At 38.2% G+C, this 18376-nt stretch overlaps 1 protein-coding gene across 9 annotated transcripts in view; it reads right to left on the reverse strand.

Annotated features, from left to right (window-relative positions):
- Positions 1-18376, reverse strand: part of LOC117400737 (MAGUK p55 subfamily member 7-like) — a 145515-nt gene that overhangs the window by 61487 nt on the left and 65652 nt on the right. For all 9 annotated transcript variants that reach the window (XM_059023227.1, XM_059023223.1, XM_059023218.1 and 6 more), the window contains 2 exons: positions 10311-10388; positions 7050-7130 (listed from right to left, as the gene is read on the reverse strand). In XM_059023227.1, the coding sequence (XP_058879210.1) occupies positions 7050-7130; positions 10311-10388 (159 nt within the window). The remainder of the gene's footprint in view (positions 1-7049; positions 7131-10310; positions 10389-18376) is intronic.

Consider the following 18376-nt stretch of genomic DNA (forward strand, 5'->3'; position numbering starts at 1 on the left):
TACTTGTTGAAAGGTAGTATAGAACTATGGCCAAAAGTTTTACACCTAGAATTTTAGAATTGAGACATAATATAAATAAATAAATAAACAAACTATAAAATGAACATAATTTGGATCTTGTATTTAATATCATGTAGTCAAAAAAAAAACTACAAAATGATGCCCCAAAAGTCTAGCGGAAACATTAATATTAGTACAGTATTTTATGTTACATTTCACAAATGTCACATTTTTCAATTTGTCGCTTTTTCATTAAGTATATGGAAAACTACAAAAGCGGTATGTAATTCAGTATGTTAACATAACATTATTCAGCAGGTTTCATTCGACTATGAAACAAAATGAGTTAAATCTATAGGGTGATACAAAAGGTGACGGTATATCACAGAATGACCTTCCAAATGATTTTAAGCTCCGATACAGTATCTGTGAAAGATTTCTAATGGATGCATGCTCCTGTTCCAGCGAATGCTCTCCACTTTCACCTGGTTTAAACTTAGCGCTCCTCATGCACTATGTATTTGTTGATGGTTGATCTTTTTGATACATTGCGGTGACTGAGATTTATGATTTGCTTTTGGACCGCCGTTTCTCTTTGGCACGTCTCTCTTGTAAAATCCATTTTTCATGCGTTTGTCCCTGCCCTGTGCTTCAGCAGGCTTGGAAGTAAATTAGTAATATGAATTATATGTACTACTCTGCATTTATTGGACCGATTGCAAATGAAAAAAAAGATATGCACATATTTGAAGGCAGGACAATTGTCTCCTCAGGGATACCCAGATATGCAGAGGGCAAAGAAATGCATGTGATAAATGCAAGTGTGAAAAAGACTACATCTGATAAAGCACCAGTTACCAGACCATCTGGGAAGAGGGCTTATGTATTTAAAAATGTTTTGAGAAGACACGCATGTATAGGTGATCTGCTGTCTGATACCATTTTTGTGTTGACCAAAGTCATTTTATACCCTTTCTAAGAGGGCTGTTTTATGAAGTGAGTTTTAGACCTGTCCGAATCAACCTTTACTTGATTTAGTATAATAGTTTAATGTGTTTTTTCATATGCAAGTAATGTAAAAAACAGTTTTTGCAGTGCTGTTTTCTTTTTCATGCCAATAAATGGCTAATTTCAAATATAATAAAAGACTGATACTGTTACTATTGCACAGAGCTACTATTCAAACGATCCATCTGCTTGTGTTTTATTTGATTGAGGTATAAAAAGACCCTCATATCAAGTGCCAGTCCTAGGAGATCGTAAGTTTTCCATTTTACAAAAAACGAGTTCTCTCTATTCCAGCTGTTTTCAACCGGGGGGGGGGGGGGCCCGGTGAACGTTAAAATAATACTGTAAGTATAGTAATATAATAATAATAATAATAATAATAATAATAATAATTTTGAAAACTTCAAATGTGATTCTTACAAATTCACACTCAATAGTATTATTATTATTTAATTTTCTTGTTTATTTTTTTTTTTTACACCGCGCTTAAAGCAGAGAACCAATCAGGTGAGTTTACGTTTAAGCATTAGTTACCTGCCACTTTGCACAATGTTCAGTACACAAAATGGATCGTTTTGTGGTGCGTGAAAAAAGGCAAAGCGATTGTGTAGCTTAATCCGAAAAAAAACCCCAGAAAATATGAAGATAGTTACTTAAAATTTGGATTTAGCTTTGCTGGAACTGCAGGAGAACCATGTCCTCAGTGTGACAATCTGTGGTGAAGTACTGGCTAATGACAGCGTGAAGCCTTGCAAACCAAGACGACAACTGGAGACTCGACATCATGGACTGAAGGATAAGTAGTGGTGGGAGTTGATTCCCGGTTCTGACATTCGAAATTTTGAGAATCGATTCCAAGGATGAGGAGTCGATTCTTTACATGGGTGGGTGGGTGGGTGGGCAAGGCCGGGGGTGGTATGTTTTGCATAGAGCCGACCTGCAATCACATCCAATATTAACAAAATTTGCTTTTTGTCATCATGAATACATGTCTAAACCAATGTAATGTATGTTTTAAAGTTACCATTTCCTTATATAGAATGAACACTGTATTCTAGACACGCCTATTTCAGGCATAGGTTTGCTCGCTTTTTTTTTTTTTTTTTTTTTCTACTCTTGGGCTGGTCACATTTTTTTTTAATTGTGCAAAGGCATAGGAAAAAAGTGGAGGAGGAAATATTTTGTATTTGAGGGCGAGGAAAGGAAAAAGGTGAACATTCTTGGATATACTCAAACGACGTCTCTGATGGGGAAACATTTGAAAATTGACCACAAGGAAAACATTGGGCAGGTTCCACAGGTACCGTTATGTTTATTTTTGTTTACATTTAAATGTGTAACATTGCTTCCCTTATTACTGCTACTATGTAATATTAATGATACATTTATATTTGCAAATATATATATTCAATCATTCAACATTTGCTCACTTGAGGGTAATTCAGTTTATTTACATACTTCATACTTTCTTTGTTTTAGAGTGTTGAATATGATGGTGATTGATAACAACGACTATTATTATTATTATTATTATTATTATTATTATATTCAGTAGCAGTGTCCTAACCTAACATACTATTTGGGTATGAAATGTCTGCCTTTAAGAACATAAGAAACTTTACAAACGAGAGGTGGCCATTCAGCCCATCTTGCTCGTTTGGTTGTTAGTAGCTTATTGATCCCAGAATCTCATCAAGCAGCTTCTTGAAGGATCCCAGGGTGTCAGCTTCAACAACATTACTGGGGAGTTGGTTCCAGACCCTCACAATTCTCTGAGTAAAAAAGTGCCTCCTATCTTCTGTTCTGAATGCCCCTTTATCTAATCTCCATTTGTGACCCCTGGTCCTTGTTTCTTTTTTCAGGTCAAAAAAGTCCCCTGGGTCGACATTGTCTATACCTTTTAGGATTTTGAATGTTTGAATCAGATCGCCGCGTAGTCTTCTTTGTTCAAGACTGAATAGATTCAGTTCTTTTAGCCTGTCTGCATACGACATGCCTTTTAAACCCGGGATAATTCTGGTTGCTTTTCTTTGCACTCTTTCTAGAGCAGCAATATCCTTTTTCTAATGCATCGTAAAGTTTTAACATTACTTCCCTTGATTTAAATTCAACACTTCTCACAATATATCCGAGCATCTTGTTGGCCTTTTTTATAGCTTCCCCACATTGTCTAGATGAAGACATTTCAGAGTCAACATAAACTCCTAGGTCTTTTTCATAGTTCCCTTCTTCAATTTCAGTATCTCCCATATGATATTTATAATGCACGTTTTTATTGCCTGCATGCAATATTTTACACTTTTCTCTATTAAATGTCATTTGCCATGTGTCTGCCCAGTTCTGAATGCGGTCTAGATCATTTTGAATGACCTTTGCTGCTGCAACAGTGTTTGCCACTCCTCCTATTTTTGTGTCATCTGCAAATTTAACAAGTTTGCTTACTATACCAGAATCTAAATCATTAATGTAGATTAGGAATAGCAGAGGACCTAATACTGATCCCTGTGGTACACCACTGATTACCTCGCTCCATTTTGAGGTTTCTCCTCTAATCAGTACTTTCTGTTTTCTACATGTTAACCACTCCCTAATCCATGTGCATGCATTTCCTTGAATCCATACTGCATTCAGTTTGAGAATTAATCTTTTGTGCAGGGCTTTGTCAAAAGCTTTCTGGAAATCTAAATAAACCATGTTGTATGCTTTGCAATTATCCATTGTCAATGTTACATCCCCAGAAAAGTCAAGCAGGTTAGTTAGACATGATCTCCCTTTCCTGAAACCGTGCTGACTGTCTCCCAGGATATTGTTACCATATAGGTAATTTTCTATTTTAGATCTTATTATAGTTTCCATAAGTTTACATATAATAGAAGTCAGGCTTATTGGTCTGTAGTTACCTGGTTCGGTTTTGTCTCCCTTTTTGTGGATCGGTATTACGTTTGCAATTTTCCAGTCTGTCGGTACAACACCTGTGTCAAGAGACTGTTGCATGATCTTTAACTCTCAATCAAATGTCTTTAAGAGCATCTTTCTGCATTTATTACGATACAATGATTTCATTCACGGTCGGAAATATACATATTTGATGCGCATATGCAAGAATCCGAAATTGCATCAGCTACTCAAGGAGCCGCTAATTATCTTCTTCCATGTCACATGTGTAGAGAGTTTAAAATTGACCAGTTTCAAAAAACCGCTCGTCTTGGAGCAAAGCAAGTGAAAATGGCGATGTTCCTACACTGTAACCTGCCATAAAGGACAAAGTGACAGCTACTTTTGTTTTGTTTTATTTATTTATTTTTCAGTTATGTTTTTACACCATTACCTGCCAAAGTGACAGCTTTTCTGGTTGTTTGGTTTTATTTTTGTTGTATTTTTTTCCCCCAATTTTGTTTTATTTCTACTTTTTTAAAATTAAAATTGTAAATAGTTTTGTGATGCAATAAATATGCTTGTTTACACAGCAGTATGTGGGAGTTTCTTTATCTTTTATTTATTGGAATCGACAGGTATGGCTTTGGGAATCGATTCTTTGAATTGATCTCATTGATTCTCAAAATTAAGAATTAAAAAAAAGAAATGTAAAAAAAACAAAAAAACCTTATGGTGGGTCACAAGTTAAAAGTTGAGAACCCCTGCTCTATTCAAATATTTTTCTAAATGTTACTATTTCATTACATCCCTGAAGGAAAACGATCATGACTCAGTATTTCTTCTCGGCTTCCAGGGAAATTTCATCTTGCAATGTTGTTTCTCCAGCAGCCACACACACGTATCTGAGTGCTCGCTAGGAAGCCATTTAGTATCTGCTAACTGTACGGACTGTCAGCACCCCCAGCACTGTAGAGGATAGAAGGTGTATCTGAATGTACCCAGACGGCTGCAGGTGGGACCAGTTAAATGAACAGAGCAATGTGCTTGAATGCTGTCCAACACTTTGCTATAATTGTTACTGTATGATCTGGTTTGTGGTTTAAATGACTTTTCAGTGCCAAACTGTACATCTCCAGACTTCAAATATAATAAGCCTCATTCATTAAACTTTTGTTCTAATAAAGTACAGACTTGGGAGATTTGTACAAATCTGTATTCTCCCTGTTCATACCAGCTCAAGATTAGTTCCTCAGCTTGTGAAACAACCCATAACTGTTACTACAGTGAACTAATCCCTTAATTACATTAGATTTTTTTGCAACTCAGTATAGTCCTGGATCTTTTTCAGGTAGTTTACTACAGCCTCAATATTAAAGAACACTGTAGTCAGAGTATAATGTGTACACTTGCAAATATTAGGAGATATACAAGGTGCACAGTATACACAAGTTATAATATTCTATATAGTCCACTGTGGTGGTTTAGTGTTTTAGTATAGATGCACTTTATAGAAGAGATGCAACTCAAGGGTGTGTGCAACACTAACCCATTTTGATCAAGAGTAGAAAATAGTTCAAAACAATTATCCGTACAAAAACTGTAATTATCACCTACATGGAGGCTTGGTGTTTATTGCATCTTAGGGTGGTCTCACACAATGGGCTGCAGCTCAGCCCTGATTATATGCAACAGAAGCCAACAGATAAAATGTAATATGTTGGCAGCAGTGTGGAGTAGTGGTTAGGGCTCTGGACTCTTGACCGGTGGGTTGTGGGTTCAATCCAAGATGGGGGACACTGCTGCTGTACCCTTGAGCAAGGTACTTTACCTAGATTGCTCCATGCAAAAAAAAAAAAAAAACTGTATAAATGGATAATTGTATGTAAAAATAAATGTGTAAAAAATAAATGTAATTGTATGTAAAAATAATGTGATATCTTGTAACAATTGTAAGTCGCCCTGGATAAGGGCATGTGCTATGAAATTAATAATAATAATAATAATAATAATAATAATAATAATAAATTAAACTGAATTACATTAAATGCATGACCCTGACTCTTAGATTAAAAACACCACTGAGACAAAGCCATTTTAGTGTGGTCCTACACTGAATCAAATGCTATCATCACTGGGTTACACCACCTTACACTGCAGCATGTGATGCATTACTTATTGACTGATTACAGGACACATCACTTGCAAGAAGACAGAGGATATGACTTGTTGGACATTATATTGTAATATTGTAAATTTTATATTAGAAGAGAGGGATACATAGCCACTGTCTACCAACCGGCTGTTACCAGTTTACTGTAAGTAGCCTTTTGAGAAAGAACATTAAAGGGCTGTGTAACAGGGGGAGACCTGTGCTGACTCTTCTGACGTGTTCATAGTGCTGCAGGGAGAGGGCAGCAGCTCGTCAATATCCGCCTGTCAGTCATGGCAGTGACACGGAGAGGTGGGAGAGTGGGTGTGCAGACTTTCCTTCTCTCCGAGTGGCTGAGAGGCGGGTCTTGGGGGAATTGCTGGCCCTATAAGTTAACATTCTGCTGATCCCTCAGGTCTGCCCTCCGAGACGTAAAAGGTGTGTGGAAGCGCTGGAGAAAAATCAGCAGGGACGGAAATCCCAACAAGAAAAATAAATAAACAAATAAAGAAAAGAATTAGCGGTAGCGGGGAAAACTCTTGGGCAGCCCCGGTAAAGAGTGTATAGCAGGCTGAGGGAGCCGCTAGTGTAGGACGGAGACCCGGGCCGTGCGGGTAGCGACGGTTGGGGTGAAGCTGCCAAGCGCAGCACCTTTTATTTTGTAGTTTTGTTTACTGTGTTTTATTTTTCCTGTTCCTTTCGCCTTTTGATTATTGTTTTGTTGAAACCCTGTACCGCCCCGGTATAGTTGTGGCTTTGTCGCTACCATAGCTGGTACGGTAGACCACAGACAACAGCGCCCTCTGCGGGCTGAAAAGAAATTAAGCTCCCATAATAAAACTGGACACCTGTGTGGCGTTTCAGAATTACTTCTCTGTGTCCTGTGTCAGTGAATTACCCACCACCCTTCCACAGGCTGCCATTTGCTTCAGAGATTTTGCATGCTTTGTGTAGAATGCCGTTCCTGGTATGGCAGTGTGTTTGTCACTATGTGCAGCAATAAGGGTCTCCTCACCTTGACATGAGGTCTGGACAGCAACTTCAGCAGTTCTCCAGTCTCGCTGTTCATTGGCTTGCTCTGCAGCTCCTCAGCCAGCTGTGCGAGAGATTGAATTGACACAAAGAGCATTAGCGGGAGCATTGTTTTACCCAGTGCGTCACTGACAACCCAGAATCTATCTTGTTCAAGGTTATTACTTTACAGTGTGTTCAAACAGAAGCCAGCATGAAGAAAAACAGACCATCAATCACAGCTCTTCTCTGCTGGCCCTCGCTGGACCCGATTTAAGCCAGACCTTTAGGCTCAGACTAACCAGAGTAATTATATCTGGCAAAAGAGACGTCCAGATCACATTCTGATTTATTACAACCAGGGAAAATCCCAGCACTGCATTTCAACGAAGGGCTGCTTGTGTGCAGACAAAGACCCGCTTGTACAAAAACAGGACACCGTCTGCGTAAAACAGTTTTCAGCAGGAGGTGGTGAAAATTGAAATCATTTCAGAGAATTCACACTCCGAGAGGGGAAGGAAAAAGGGCTTGCAGTGGGGAACAGGCTGCCACCTACTAGCCCATGTCAATAATAATAGCCCAGGGCAAAGTTAAATGTAAATAGTGTCAAACTAATATTATAAAAATAATAATGTATTGTATGTTTGGGTGGTTCAGCTTGCACTTTTACATATTATATGAAAGACAAAGACAGATTCCAAATAAAGGTGTTTTAAAATATGATCACACTAGCCATTACATCTGCCCGTCGCTGTCTGCAGTCTACATTTGGGAGTGACTAATTACACTTTGCTGAGGTAAGACGGCCGGTTTAATGAAAGGTACAGCTGTGACTCAAAACCTAATCATCCACCTTCCATCTCCCCATCGTTGCAGCTCAGTCTAGCTTTGTGTACTTTTCCATTTTCAGCATTCCTCAAGTAGACAACACACTGATTGATGCCCACAGCGGCACAGCTGATTCCCACTCTGCTCTCCCTGGTAACCCGCTCTCCAGTTTATCAAACCTTGGCTGCTTACACAAGTGAGGCTTGGCAGCTTGTTCAAGTAATTTAGGATAGCTTTTGGTGGTGGAAAAAAAAAAAAAAAACTGGTTAAAAATGTTAAAGCAGTGTGAAAAAAAAAAAAAAAGTTAGTATAGTTATAGGAGGCTGTGTGGTCCAGTGGTTAAAGAAAAGGGTTTGTAACCAGGAGGTCCCCAGTTCAAATCCCACCTCAGCCACTGACTCACTGTGTGACCCTGAGCAAGTCACTTAACCTCCTTCTGCTCCGTCTTTCGGGTGAGACGTAATTGTAAGTGACTCTGCAGCTGATGCATAGTTCACACACCCGAGTCTCTGTAAGTTGCCTTGGATAAAGTTGTCTGCTAAAAATAAACAAATATTTATTTTTCATTTTATTTTATGGTTTTGTTTTTTTCTTCTGATGGTGAAGAGGATTATTTGAAATAGATAGTCATGGTTAGTGTACTGGGCTGCAAGCCTGAATACATTGGATTCAAGCCTCCCCTCCCGTTTAACCTCACTAAATGGAGAGGGGCCAGGATATATGGGTGTCCAGGTATATGCTGCATTAGGGGCCGTCAGGTGCACCAATGTCAGTTCCCCACAGTCAGAAACACAGAAACATTATCCAACAGGAATTGCCTTATGACAGCCTGTTAAGGCTCATGGCAGTGTACATATTATATTTGGAAGAAACATCTTGTGGAATGCATTAAATGTAATATGTAGTCATACGATCCTCAACACTGTGGCCTAACAGCCACACCTGCTGGGTGGAGATGGGACTGGACGGGCTAGGAGGAGTTCACCTGAACCACTTTGTGGCAATACTGCATCTACAGACGAGCACTCTGTGTTACAACTTCGTTTTACACTCCTATAATTCATTTTTTTTTATTTTTTAACCTGTTTTAATCAAATAATGTTTGGTATTCAAAAAAAACATTTTTATGTACTGGTGTTATAGAACACCAGTTTAGAAAGTTTTATAAATTTAGTTTAATCAATCCAGCCTTTAAAATTCTCCATCTCATCATCATCAAGAAGGTAAATGTTTAAGCCTATACTGTTATGTAACAGCGCACAAGGTCTCCCTTACATAGCTTTGGCCGTAGCACAGAATCTAGCACTATTTACACTTGAATTCAATTGACTTTCTCATAACCTGTAATACAGTGAGCCTCCTGTTGTGACACAAAAAGGCTGGGGAGTTGAGTACTGAACACCCTGTGACCCCTCGCTGAAGCCTCTTCTTATGAAGTGACTCTTCTGTTGGTCCCAGAAGGAAAGTCTAGTACCTGTATCCCACATACCCAGTTTCAAAAGGAAACATTGACTTTCCTTTGAAATATACACTGGCTGCCCTTGTATAAAATCCATAGGGCTTTTTTTTCTGTTTCAGGCCTAATTATAATGATATATTACTGTACTTTCATAAAAACAGGAAGAAATCCTTTTAAGCACTTTGATTACAATAAACAGACCCTGGGATTTTTAACCAACCACAGATCATTAAACTTCTGCCTTTCGCCTTTCTACCGAGACTGTCCTGTGGTTTACACAGGTGCGTATGCAATATAACTGAATTTTACACGCAGTGAACAGCGAGTATAACAGGGAGACGGTAAGTCCAACTTTTTTTCTTTTTTTTTTTTTAAGGGGGAGATAGGGATGGGCGCAAAATAAAATTATGGTCACAGGAAATTAACCACTTCATCAATGCTGGCTATTTCAGTAATTTATTTAAGGGAATATGAAGGCAGTTTAGAAAGTCTTAAGTATCTATAAATCACTCCAGTTCAATATTACAGGTACTGTATGACGAGCCCTTTCACTTTATTTATTTCATATGCCTCATTTCTTTTGTTTTTTTTCTTGTCCAGTCAGTGGGCTGGTTCCTTCATCCATCTTTATTTTTCTTCTGCATTCCTCTTGTCTTTCTGTTGCCCAGAACACCACTGGGTTGACACTCCTGCTCTCCCGGTGGAGTACTGCCCTGGATTTTCTATTACAGAGCTGCTAAAGCTGAACAAGGGCTCTCTAGATGCAGTGTTTTTGCAGCGGGCAAGTAGTCAAAGTCGTCTAAAGTCAACGACCAGCACCGACAGCTGCTTTTAGAATAAAAATAAATTATAAAACGTAAAGGAAGCACAAGCCCTCATCTGACTCTGTTCATGGGTTGTGAACCAGATTTGAAATTTGTTTGTATTTTTTTTGGCGGGGGGGGGGGGGGTACAGTGATCAAAGCAAGGGACACTTACATCATTCGCCAAGGAGGCCGCAGTGTGAAGGACAGGTGATGGGCATTGCTTCTCATAGTGCTGGAGCTTCTCATGAATCTGAAAGACAATTTAATATTATCATTTTTTTGTTTTCCCCCCCCCAAGTTCAATACCCCAGTGGAGAGAAGGTTAGGGAGTCTGGTGCCGTGCAAACGGAAAGTGTAGGTAGCTGGGGTATCCGTTAACAAAAGAAACATCCGCGTGGAAAGCGGTCAAGGGCCCTGGCTCATTAAAGAAACTGATCATTTAAACATAAAAAAAAAAGAAGTATTGGACTTCTACAAAATACAGATTCAGACTGAGAAAACGAGTAGCGCGTACAGAGGCTTGCAATGGAGGGAATTCACTGCACAAGTATAGCCTTCCTTAGTTTATTACTGGTGAATATTTTAAAAAAATCCTCAATAAATGTATACATACAGCCAGATAAACACACATGTAAATGCAGAGTTGTATTTTTCCGAGAGGAATAAAATGGCATAAAAATAAAATGTTCCAATTGTTTTATCGCTCTCAGAAAATGTGTGTTTGCATTTCACAGCAGGGCCCTGTGTTTTAAATAAAATAAACACCATACCCATAAATGAACTGGCTAAATCCCTTGAGATGAAGAACCTAGCTTGAGATGAACACAGAAGGAGCAGCCGTGCACATTCACACATTAAATAACGCACATCCATAACACACGTACAAACCCAGAAAAAAATGACTTGCAACAGGAACATATCATTTTACACATGCCACCCCACTACTCACTTTATGCCTGTCAAAGTTCAAATACTTTTTTTTTTTGTGTGGTAATTCTTGTATGCCATAAAAACAGCGTTTCAGGTAGCCTGAACTTCTGAGAAACACTGGCTAAGCTAGAGTGCAGCAACAGTGTTCAAATCCCCATGCTAAGTCTTTACTGCTCTAGATATAAAACATTAAGCATTATGTTTGTCATTCTCGAATGCTGAGCAGCTGCCAATTCAGACAGACCATATACTATGCCAGAACTAATCTTGGTAAAATCATTAATTTAAACAGCCACTGGCTTTGATGAAAACAGAGGTCCAATTCAGATATCTAAGACAATAAACATGTGGTAAAGTCATGCAGTAATTCTAAAGGGACCCCCGTGTGCATCACACAGAGCTGCATGGCAGCACTGCTTGCTGGGATGGGGGTCTACTGTATGCACCCTTTAACAAACTAGGTTCTGTTATGTCAGGATTATAATTAGGCTTAAACACTGCAAGCTGCGAAACACAGTACCCTCTTATAAGGGGTAATGATAAACACTGTTTCAAATCAGATCAAATTAGAAGAAGCTGTGGTGGTGGGATCTGTTTTGATCTAATCCAGCAAATGACATCTGGTTTATTAGTTTCAAAGTGTCTGGTTAGTTACTGTGGAATCTTCTTGGAGGATGTTAGATTAAATACTTTATTGACTGCTCCGGATAAAATCTAATAGACAGCCTGTCTGTTAAAGAATGTGCATATCTATTTAAAAGCCATTACTACGCTTTTTACATCTCATAGCACAGATTCTTCAGGCCTCCAGTGATAGAATTTTTGGCAGGGCCACTAATAAAATGGAAAAACTACACTTCACTGGAATATAAAGGGAGCCAGTTTGTAAAAGCATAAAAGTGAACGTTAAAGAATGCAAACGAGAATTAGGAAAGATTAATAATAACAGTCGTGTCATAAATTGACGGTGCCAAGTTTATTAAATATAAGGTTTCTTATTTTATCCAGAAGTTTGCAAAGATTTGGATGGCTCTATTCTCCAAGTGGACATGTCACAAATGCCGTTATTGCTGCAAACACAGTAATCTTTGAAGGTTTGAGGCACACGAGAGGGCTAGCAGGAGAAGCCCAAGCAACACCAAGCTGTACCTGCTCTGTGTCCAGTGTGAACTTTATTACTATGGCTAACAATGTTTCAAGCAGGAACTATTCCACATGGCACATTTACTGTTTTAATCCATCAGTCCACTGGGGCATTTTGCTCCCTGTTAAAGTATTGCCAAATTAGTGTTTTCACAGTTTTGTTAAGGATGGAGAAAAGTAGGTAAGCAGCTGGCGAGATATTGTTCTTTTCTTGTAAAGACTAAAGTACGATGACATCAGTTCATGTAGGTGAAGATAGCAGTTTAACAAAGAGCCAAAAAAAAAAAAAAAAAAAAAAATGTAATACTCATTTTACTGTAAGGAGGATAACTCAAACATTCCTAATGCAGTAACTGTTGCATTCTAAGAATTTTAGCATGGTTTCCGAGGTTACAAAAAGAGCCATCTGTGACTGTGGTCTCTAAAACTTCTTAGGGTTACAAGAATACCCAATTCATTGAATGGATTGTTATACATATTATATTATATATATGCATAAGTAAAAAAAAAAAAAAAAACATTTAAAAAAGCATAAGTCATTTATTTATTTATTCATAAGCAAAAGACACATGTCTTACCGGTTAGATTCACAGACCTCTCTTTTCTAGTAATATCAGCCCTTGGGGAGGGACTTTTGGAAGTTAAGGTTATAATTATTATGTGGAGCACTGGAACAATGGGACCTTTAATATTGGCAGCGTTGACCCTCGGAGAACTCCCGGCCACGGTCGGCAGTGTCATAGCCTGGATTCGAACTGGCGATCTCCAAGCTATAGGGCGCATACTGCACTCTGCGTGGAGTGCCTTTACTGGATGCACCACTCGGGAGCCCACTAAGCTACTGTATTTTTAAATGAAGGTTTTAACCAATACAGTGTGCTAAGTGTGAAACAAAAAACCACTGAAGGTAAGGGAATCAGGGATATACAGTATATATATTCTACCATAAAGACAGACTTCTTGAAACAAACCAACTAATTAAATTTGACTTGATGTCAAGCATATCTTAAATATGATTACTGTCCCTTGTTTTATTTGTGTGTGTGTGTGCGTGTATATATATATATATATATATATACACACATTTTATTTTATTTTTTGCTGGCTGTTTAAAGACGATTGCGTAGCTTTAGCACTGTGCCCTGGTTTGGTAGCTCGGAAAATTCCATCAGTATAAAAAAAAAAGAAGTTCACCATTGTATTGTGCCAGAGGAGAGAAAAGAAAGGGGGCATAAATCGTCCAGAGGGTCAAGAGTTTAAGTAAACTAACATGCATCTGGTGAAGCTGCTAAAGGGAGATTACAGAGCAATATTGTGTTACTGTGCTAAGAGGGCCTGCTCGGGAGCACCGAGGCCCTGTTTAATGTCCCACCAGACAGATTATTTTGACCTTTCTGTATTGCTTCCATCTGGGTTTGCTAGGCCCTATCCAATTTCTCCACCGACTGGATTACTATTGCTAATCCAGAGCACCTCATTACAAAACAGACAGTGACAAGCTTCCATTGCAAGAAAGCCAGTCACTCCTGTCAGCTGCCAAATCTGGAATACAAAATGTAATGCAATTAAAAAGGCAAACCAGTGGAGGATGCTGATATTTTCAGGGAAGAAAAGGAAAAATAAGAAATGGAAGTTTGTTTATATATATATATATATATATATATATATATATATATATATATATATATATATATATATATATATATATGTTTTTATGGCCTTAAGTTTTACACAGCCCAGGTACTGTACTGTATATAGCAACTCAAATAAACATGTTAAATTACAAGGACATCCTCTCTTACTCTGCCAAAGTACGCTCTGAAGCTTTTAGCATAATATTACAACACAAAATGACAAACATTAATCGAAAGTTTTTTTTTGTAATTTAAGCATGAATGACTGCATTTGTTAGCTCATTCCTGCCTAGCTGGTTGTCTGCAGCATACTGTATGGGCACCGACCCCAATGTTGCGACTGGCAGCAGTTTTATCAATGTCACTGGATAACGCAAATGCTTAGTGAAGGATTTGGTTGTACTCGTTGACTCCAAGCATCATTAATTTACTTTTTTCTTTGGTCAACATTAACGAAGTATAATCCTTCATTACTTCATCAGCTTACTAATACACACAGAATGTCCCATTTGAAGACACTGTGTTGAGAGAAGTCTAGCACTCACACAGGACTTCTACCAAAGTTTAAAATATACATGGAAAATATTACACCGTATTGAAAACAGGCCAAATTAGCATTAGAAGGAATACAGAATTCTGGTGATGGGCACATTATAAAGTGTGGAGTTAAGTTTACTTAACATAGCCTTGTTAAAGCGATGGCAATTAATGCAAATTGGGCTAGAACCTTGTTTAAATGTATAAGCTTTTTCTATTTGCTCTGAACAAGGAACAGAGACTGCGGTACTAAATAAGCACCAGAATGTCCAAAAAAATATAGACCTGTTCTCCCAGTAGTCTACTGAAGCAAAAGTGAGCGTGTGTTCTTTCTTTTTGGTGTACACATATAAAAACAGGGACTGGATTTTGCAATGGAACACAAACACTGTCTAAAAAAACACAGGATGTGATTTAGTTATTTTGAGTTTGGATGGTGCTCTCTGTATTAAGGCATCTGTGCATTTATTTCAGAAGAAGTCTGAAATGATCTGAAATGGATATTCCTCTTCTAAAACACAGTCCTGCTCCTTGGGTACCTTAGCTGACCTTGCAAGAGGAGTTAAAATGGTCTTGTTCTGCAATATCCCTTTGTCTACAGCTTTGTTTTATGAAGAGCTCTTATTTCACGGGTCAATGCTCAGTTCTTTTGTTTCGCTGGTTGCTAAGACATTCTTTTCAAAGTTCAATGGCAATCAGCAGGCAAATGCCTGTAGTCTGAACTTCTAACACATCTCCAATACCAAAAAGAAACAAAAAGTATAATCCATTAGGAGGCACTGTGGTCCAGTGGTTAAAGTCTAGGGCTTGTAACCAGATGATCACCGGTTCAAATCCCACCTCTGCCACTGACTGACTCACTGTGTGACACTGAGCAAGCCACTTAAGCTCCTTGTGCGCCATCCTGCGGATGACATGTCAAATCAATATCCTATTGTAAGTGACTCTGTATATAATGCACAGTTACATTACAGCCTACCTCTGTAAAAGCATTTTGTGATGGTGGTCCACTATGAAAGGTGCTATACAAAAATAAAGATATTATTATTATTATTATTATTACTACTAAGTAAGAATTACTAAATTCTGTACAATAAATCTCTCGGTCAACTCAGAAGAGCTTGAAAAACAGTTTGCAAGCACACTACTGGATTTGGCAATTTCTGGCCAAAATTGAATTTTTTGCCAATAACAAAGATTGCTGTATGTATTTGGAATGTTTGTTGTGTTTTACAACCACAGACTTTAGGATTTCTTCACAATCTTGTCAGTTAAAAGGACTTTTTGGCGATGGGCTCAGAACTATAGTAACCCTTTTACAAAGAGTGACATACTGTATAAAACCAAACATATGCTTACATTTAATTCCCACAGTGGCTCATTATAACTTATTTATTTATTCTTCACATAGGGTCTACTGAACAAACAAACGTGTAGATACACCATGTGTGCCAATCAGGAGGATAATTAAGTCCCATTTCTGCAATGTAAGTGTTCCTACCTGTGTGTGCTCTTAAACATTCACCAGCATCATTTTAGTGTGGGGTTGTGTTGCTGCCAGTTTTATTCACACATCAAGGGGTAATAAAGGAGTTTCAAATACATTTAACAACTTTGCTTGACTTGGTTCGTCAGGAGAAGGAGAATTCCTCTCAGGAACATCTTAGTGTATCCACCTCATGATTCTCCCTGCAACAACGCTGGTGCTCTGATAGAAACAAATGGTGTGTCATGGGAACAAAAAACAACAAGCAGCATTGCAGGAGGGAGCAAGGTCTGGATACGCCAACACTGCGTAAAAGAGAAATGTCTCTATCGCCTGGTGAATGCTCTTGAGTAAAAGGTGATGCATGTATCCCCCAGGTAACACAAATATCAACCAGGACTAGGTTTTAAAATAAAATGCTGCAATACGGACAACGCGGGTTACAGCAAAGGAAAACTCATGTGTTTCTAATAAACACAGCAGGGTGTTTTCTAACACCTTATAGCAAAAACTATAAGAAACTAAATCAAGTAGACAAACACTTAGTCTAATGTCTTCATCAGTGTTATTATACATGATGGTCCTGCATTATAAAAAAATGTGAAGAAAGGTTGCCACCAGCCCGAGCATGCAGTTTGGACTCTATACTTCTGTATACAGTACACATTTGTCAAAACAGATCCAAGACAAAACGAACAGGGATAGAGTGAATATGGCAAATACTAATGCTGTGTCTGGTCTTACACATGCTTATGTGCACTTTCTCTTGTCAAGCGCTCCTGCCTGTGGTACAAGCAGTACAAGCAGCATGCAGGACTGACAGGATTTTTCAACAATTAGGAAGGTGAACACTGACAGCTTCCATACGACTGGCTCTCTGTTTAGCATGTCAGATCACTCCAATATTCTCTTTATTAGCATTGAATGCGTCTATTGCACAGCCTTGTAAATGCTTCTGGAATTTGAGAGCTGGTTTATTATTTATAGTGTGAGGCTGATGTAAACCATGTATACTTGCATGCTTCATTTGTCACTCTGCCACACAAGTTACATGAACTCTGATACCCTGTAATTGTTTCCTTTTAACTGAAATGAAGATTAATTTACACCTGACACGGTTACTGTAGCTTCATATTTACATTCATTTTTTGTTACCAACAACAGTTAAACAGGTCGAACGCTATTTAAAAAAAAAAAAAAATGCTGTCTATTTACTGTACCAGTTACCAAATTGAAGTCTTTAGTGAACAAGATCCACACAAATATCTTGTAAGACACTGTGGGGAGGGGGGGGAATTCACAAAGCCTTTTACTCAAGTTTTAAAAGCTCGATTCTTTCTGAAAAGAGAAAAACACTTGTTAATGCTACAAAACCTGAAAAACAACTTGAGAGAAGCTACAAATTAAATAATTATTTCAAGTTTTGTAACTTCAATTGGTGTTTCTCTCCTTTGTTGCAATTTTCAAATAAGCTACATACTTCATATGGATTATTTTATATATACAAAAGGGGTATATGTGCTCTAAAAAAAGGACAGCTTCCCAAATGTGTTTGACATCAGTTTCTCAAATAAAGTGGGACATTTCAGAGATTTTTAGATTCTTTGATGAAAAATTGTATCTTTCAGTTCCTATATTTACACCAGCACCATTCTGCAGCTGGCAGAGTGTGGTTTCTGACGATTGAATTCTGGTATTTCCCTCTCATTTACTCTCCGATTCCTGGTCCCTAACTGCCAGCATGTGCTAGACTGTGCTGTGTCCCAATTGGCTATGTTGCTCGAGCCTATTGTCTGGTACTGTCAATTGTGGCTACCCAGCTAGTCCTTTAACATACCCACACCCCTATGTTTGGCACAATAAACAACATAATACATTCATTTTATAACCTTTTTCTGTAATAATGTCTATTACATCATGTACAATGCTAATTGAAAGCAGAAAAATATAAAATCACACTGGCGCATATTCACAAAATTGAATGGCATGTTAAATCAGCCAGGGCAGTCTTATCACCATGGTAACAGATTTTGCAGCACTGCCTTATTCACCAACTGTCCTTACTGTCAGGGTTCAAACACCAGAGATATAACACAACAGCATTTTGTGCTTCCTTAAGGCTTTTACCAGTACGTCCCAATAAGAAAAAAAAATTAATAATAACCCTTATCCTGAAAGCTTTTGCAGCATGAAATAGGACATTGCATACAGATGGGAGATCAATAGGAAACCCTGAAACAATACACAATATGACTAACCTGAATCTGCTGTTATTTCAGTGCTATCACAATGCTTTCCACTGCATCCTGATTCATGTTTTACATGGTACTGTAAATGTGTGCAACATTATATTAGGCCTCTTAACAGCAGAAGCACTAGCAATGCATCTCGGAACGTATTCCAAATGTTGGCATACGGTAGAATAACTGTGATAAAGTTTTGTGAATGAGGCCCCATGTGTGAGTGTGTGTGAAAGAAAGAAAGAAAGAAAGAAAGAAAGAAAGAAAG

This window comes from Acipenser ruthenus, chromosome 4, assembly GCF_902713425.1.
Source record: "Acipenser ruthenus chromosome 4, fAciRut3.2 maternal haplotype, whole genome shotgun sequence".
In the NCBI taxonomy this organism is placed as follows: Eukaryota; Metazoa; Chordata; class Actinopteri; order Acipenseriformes; family Acipenseridae; genus Acipenser; species Acipenser ruthenus.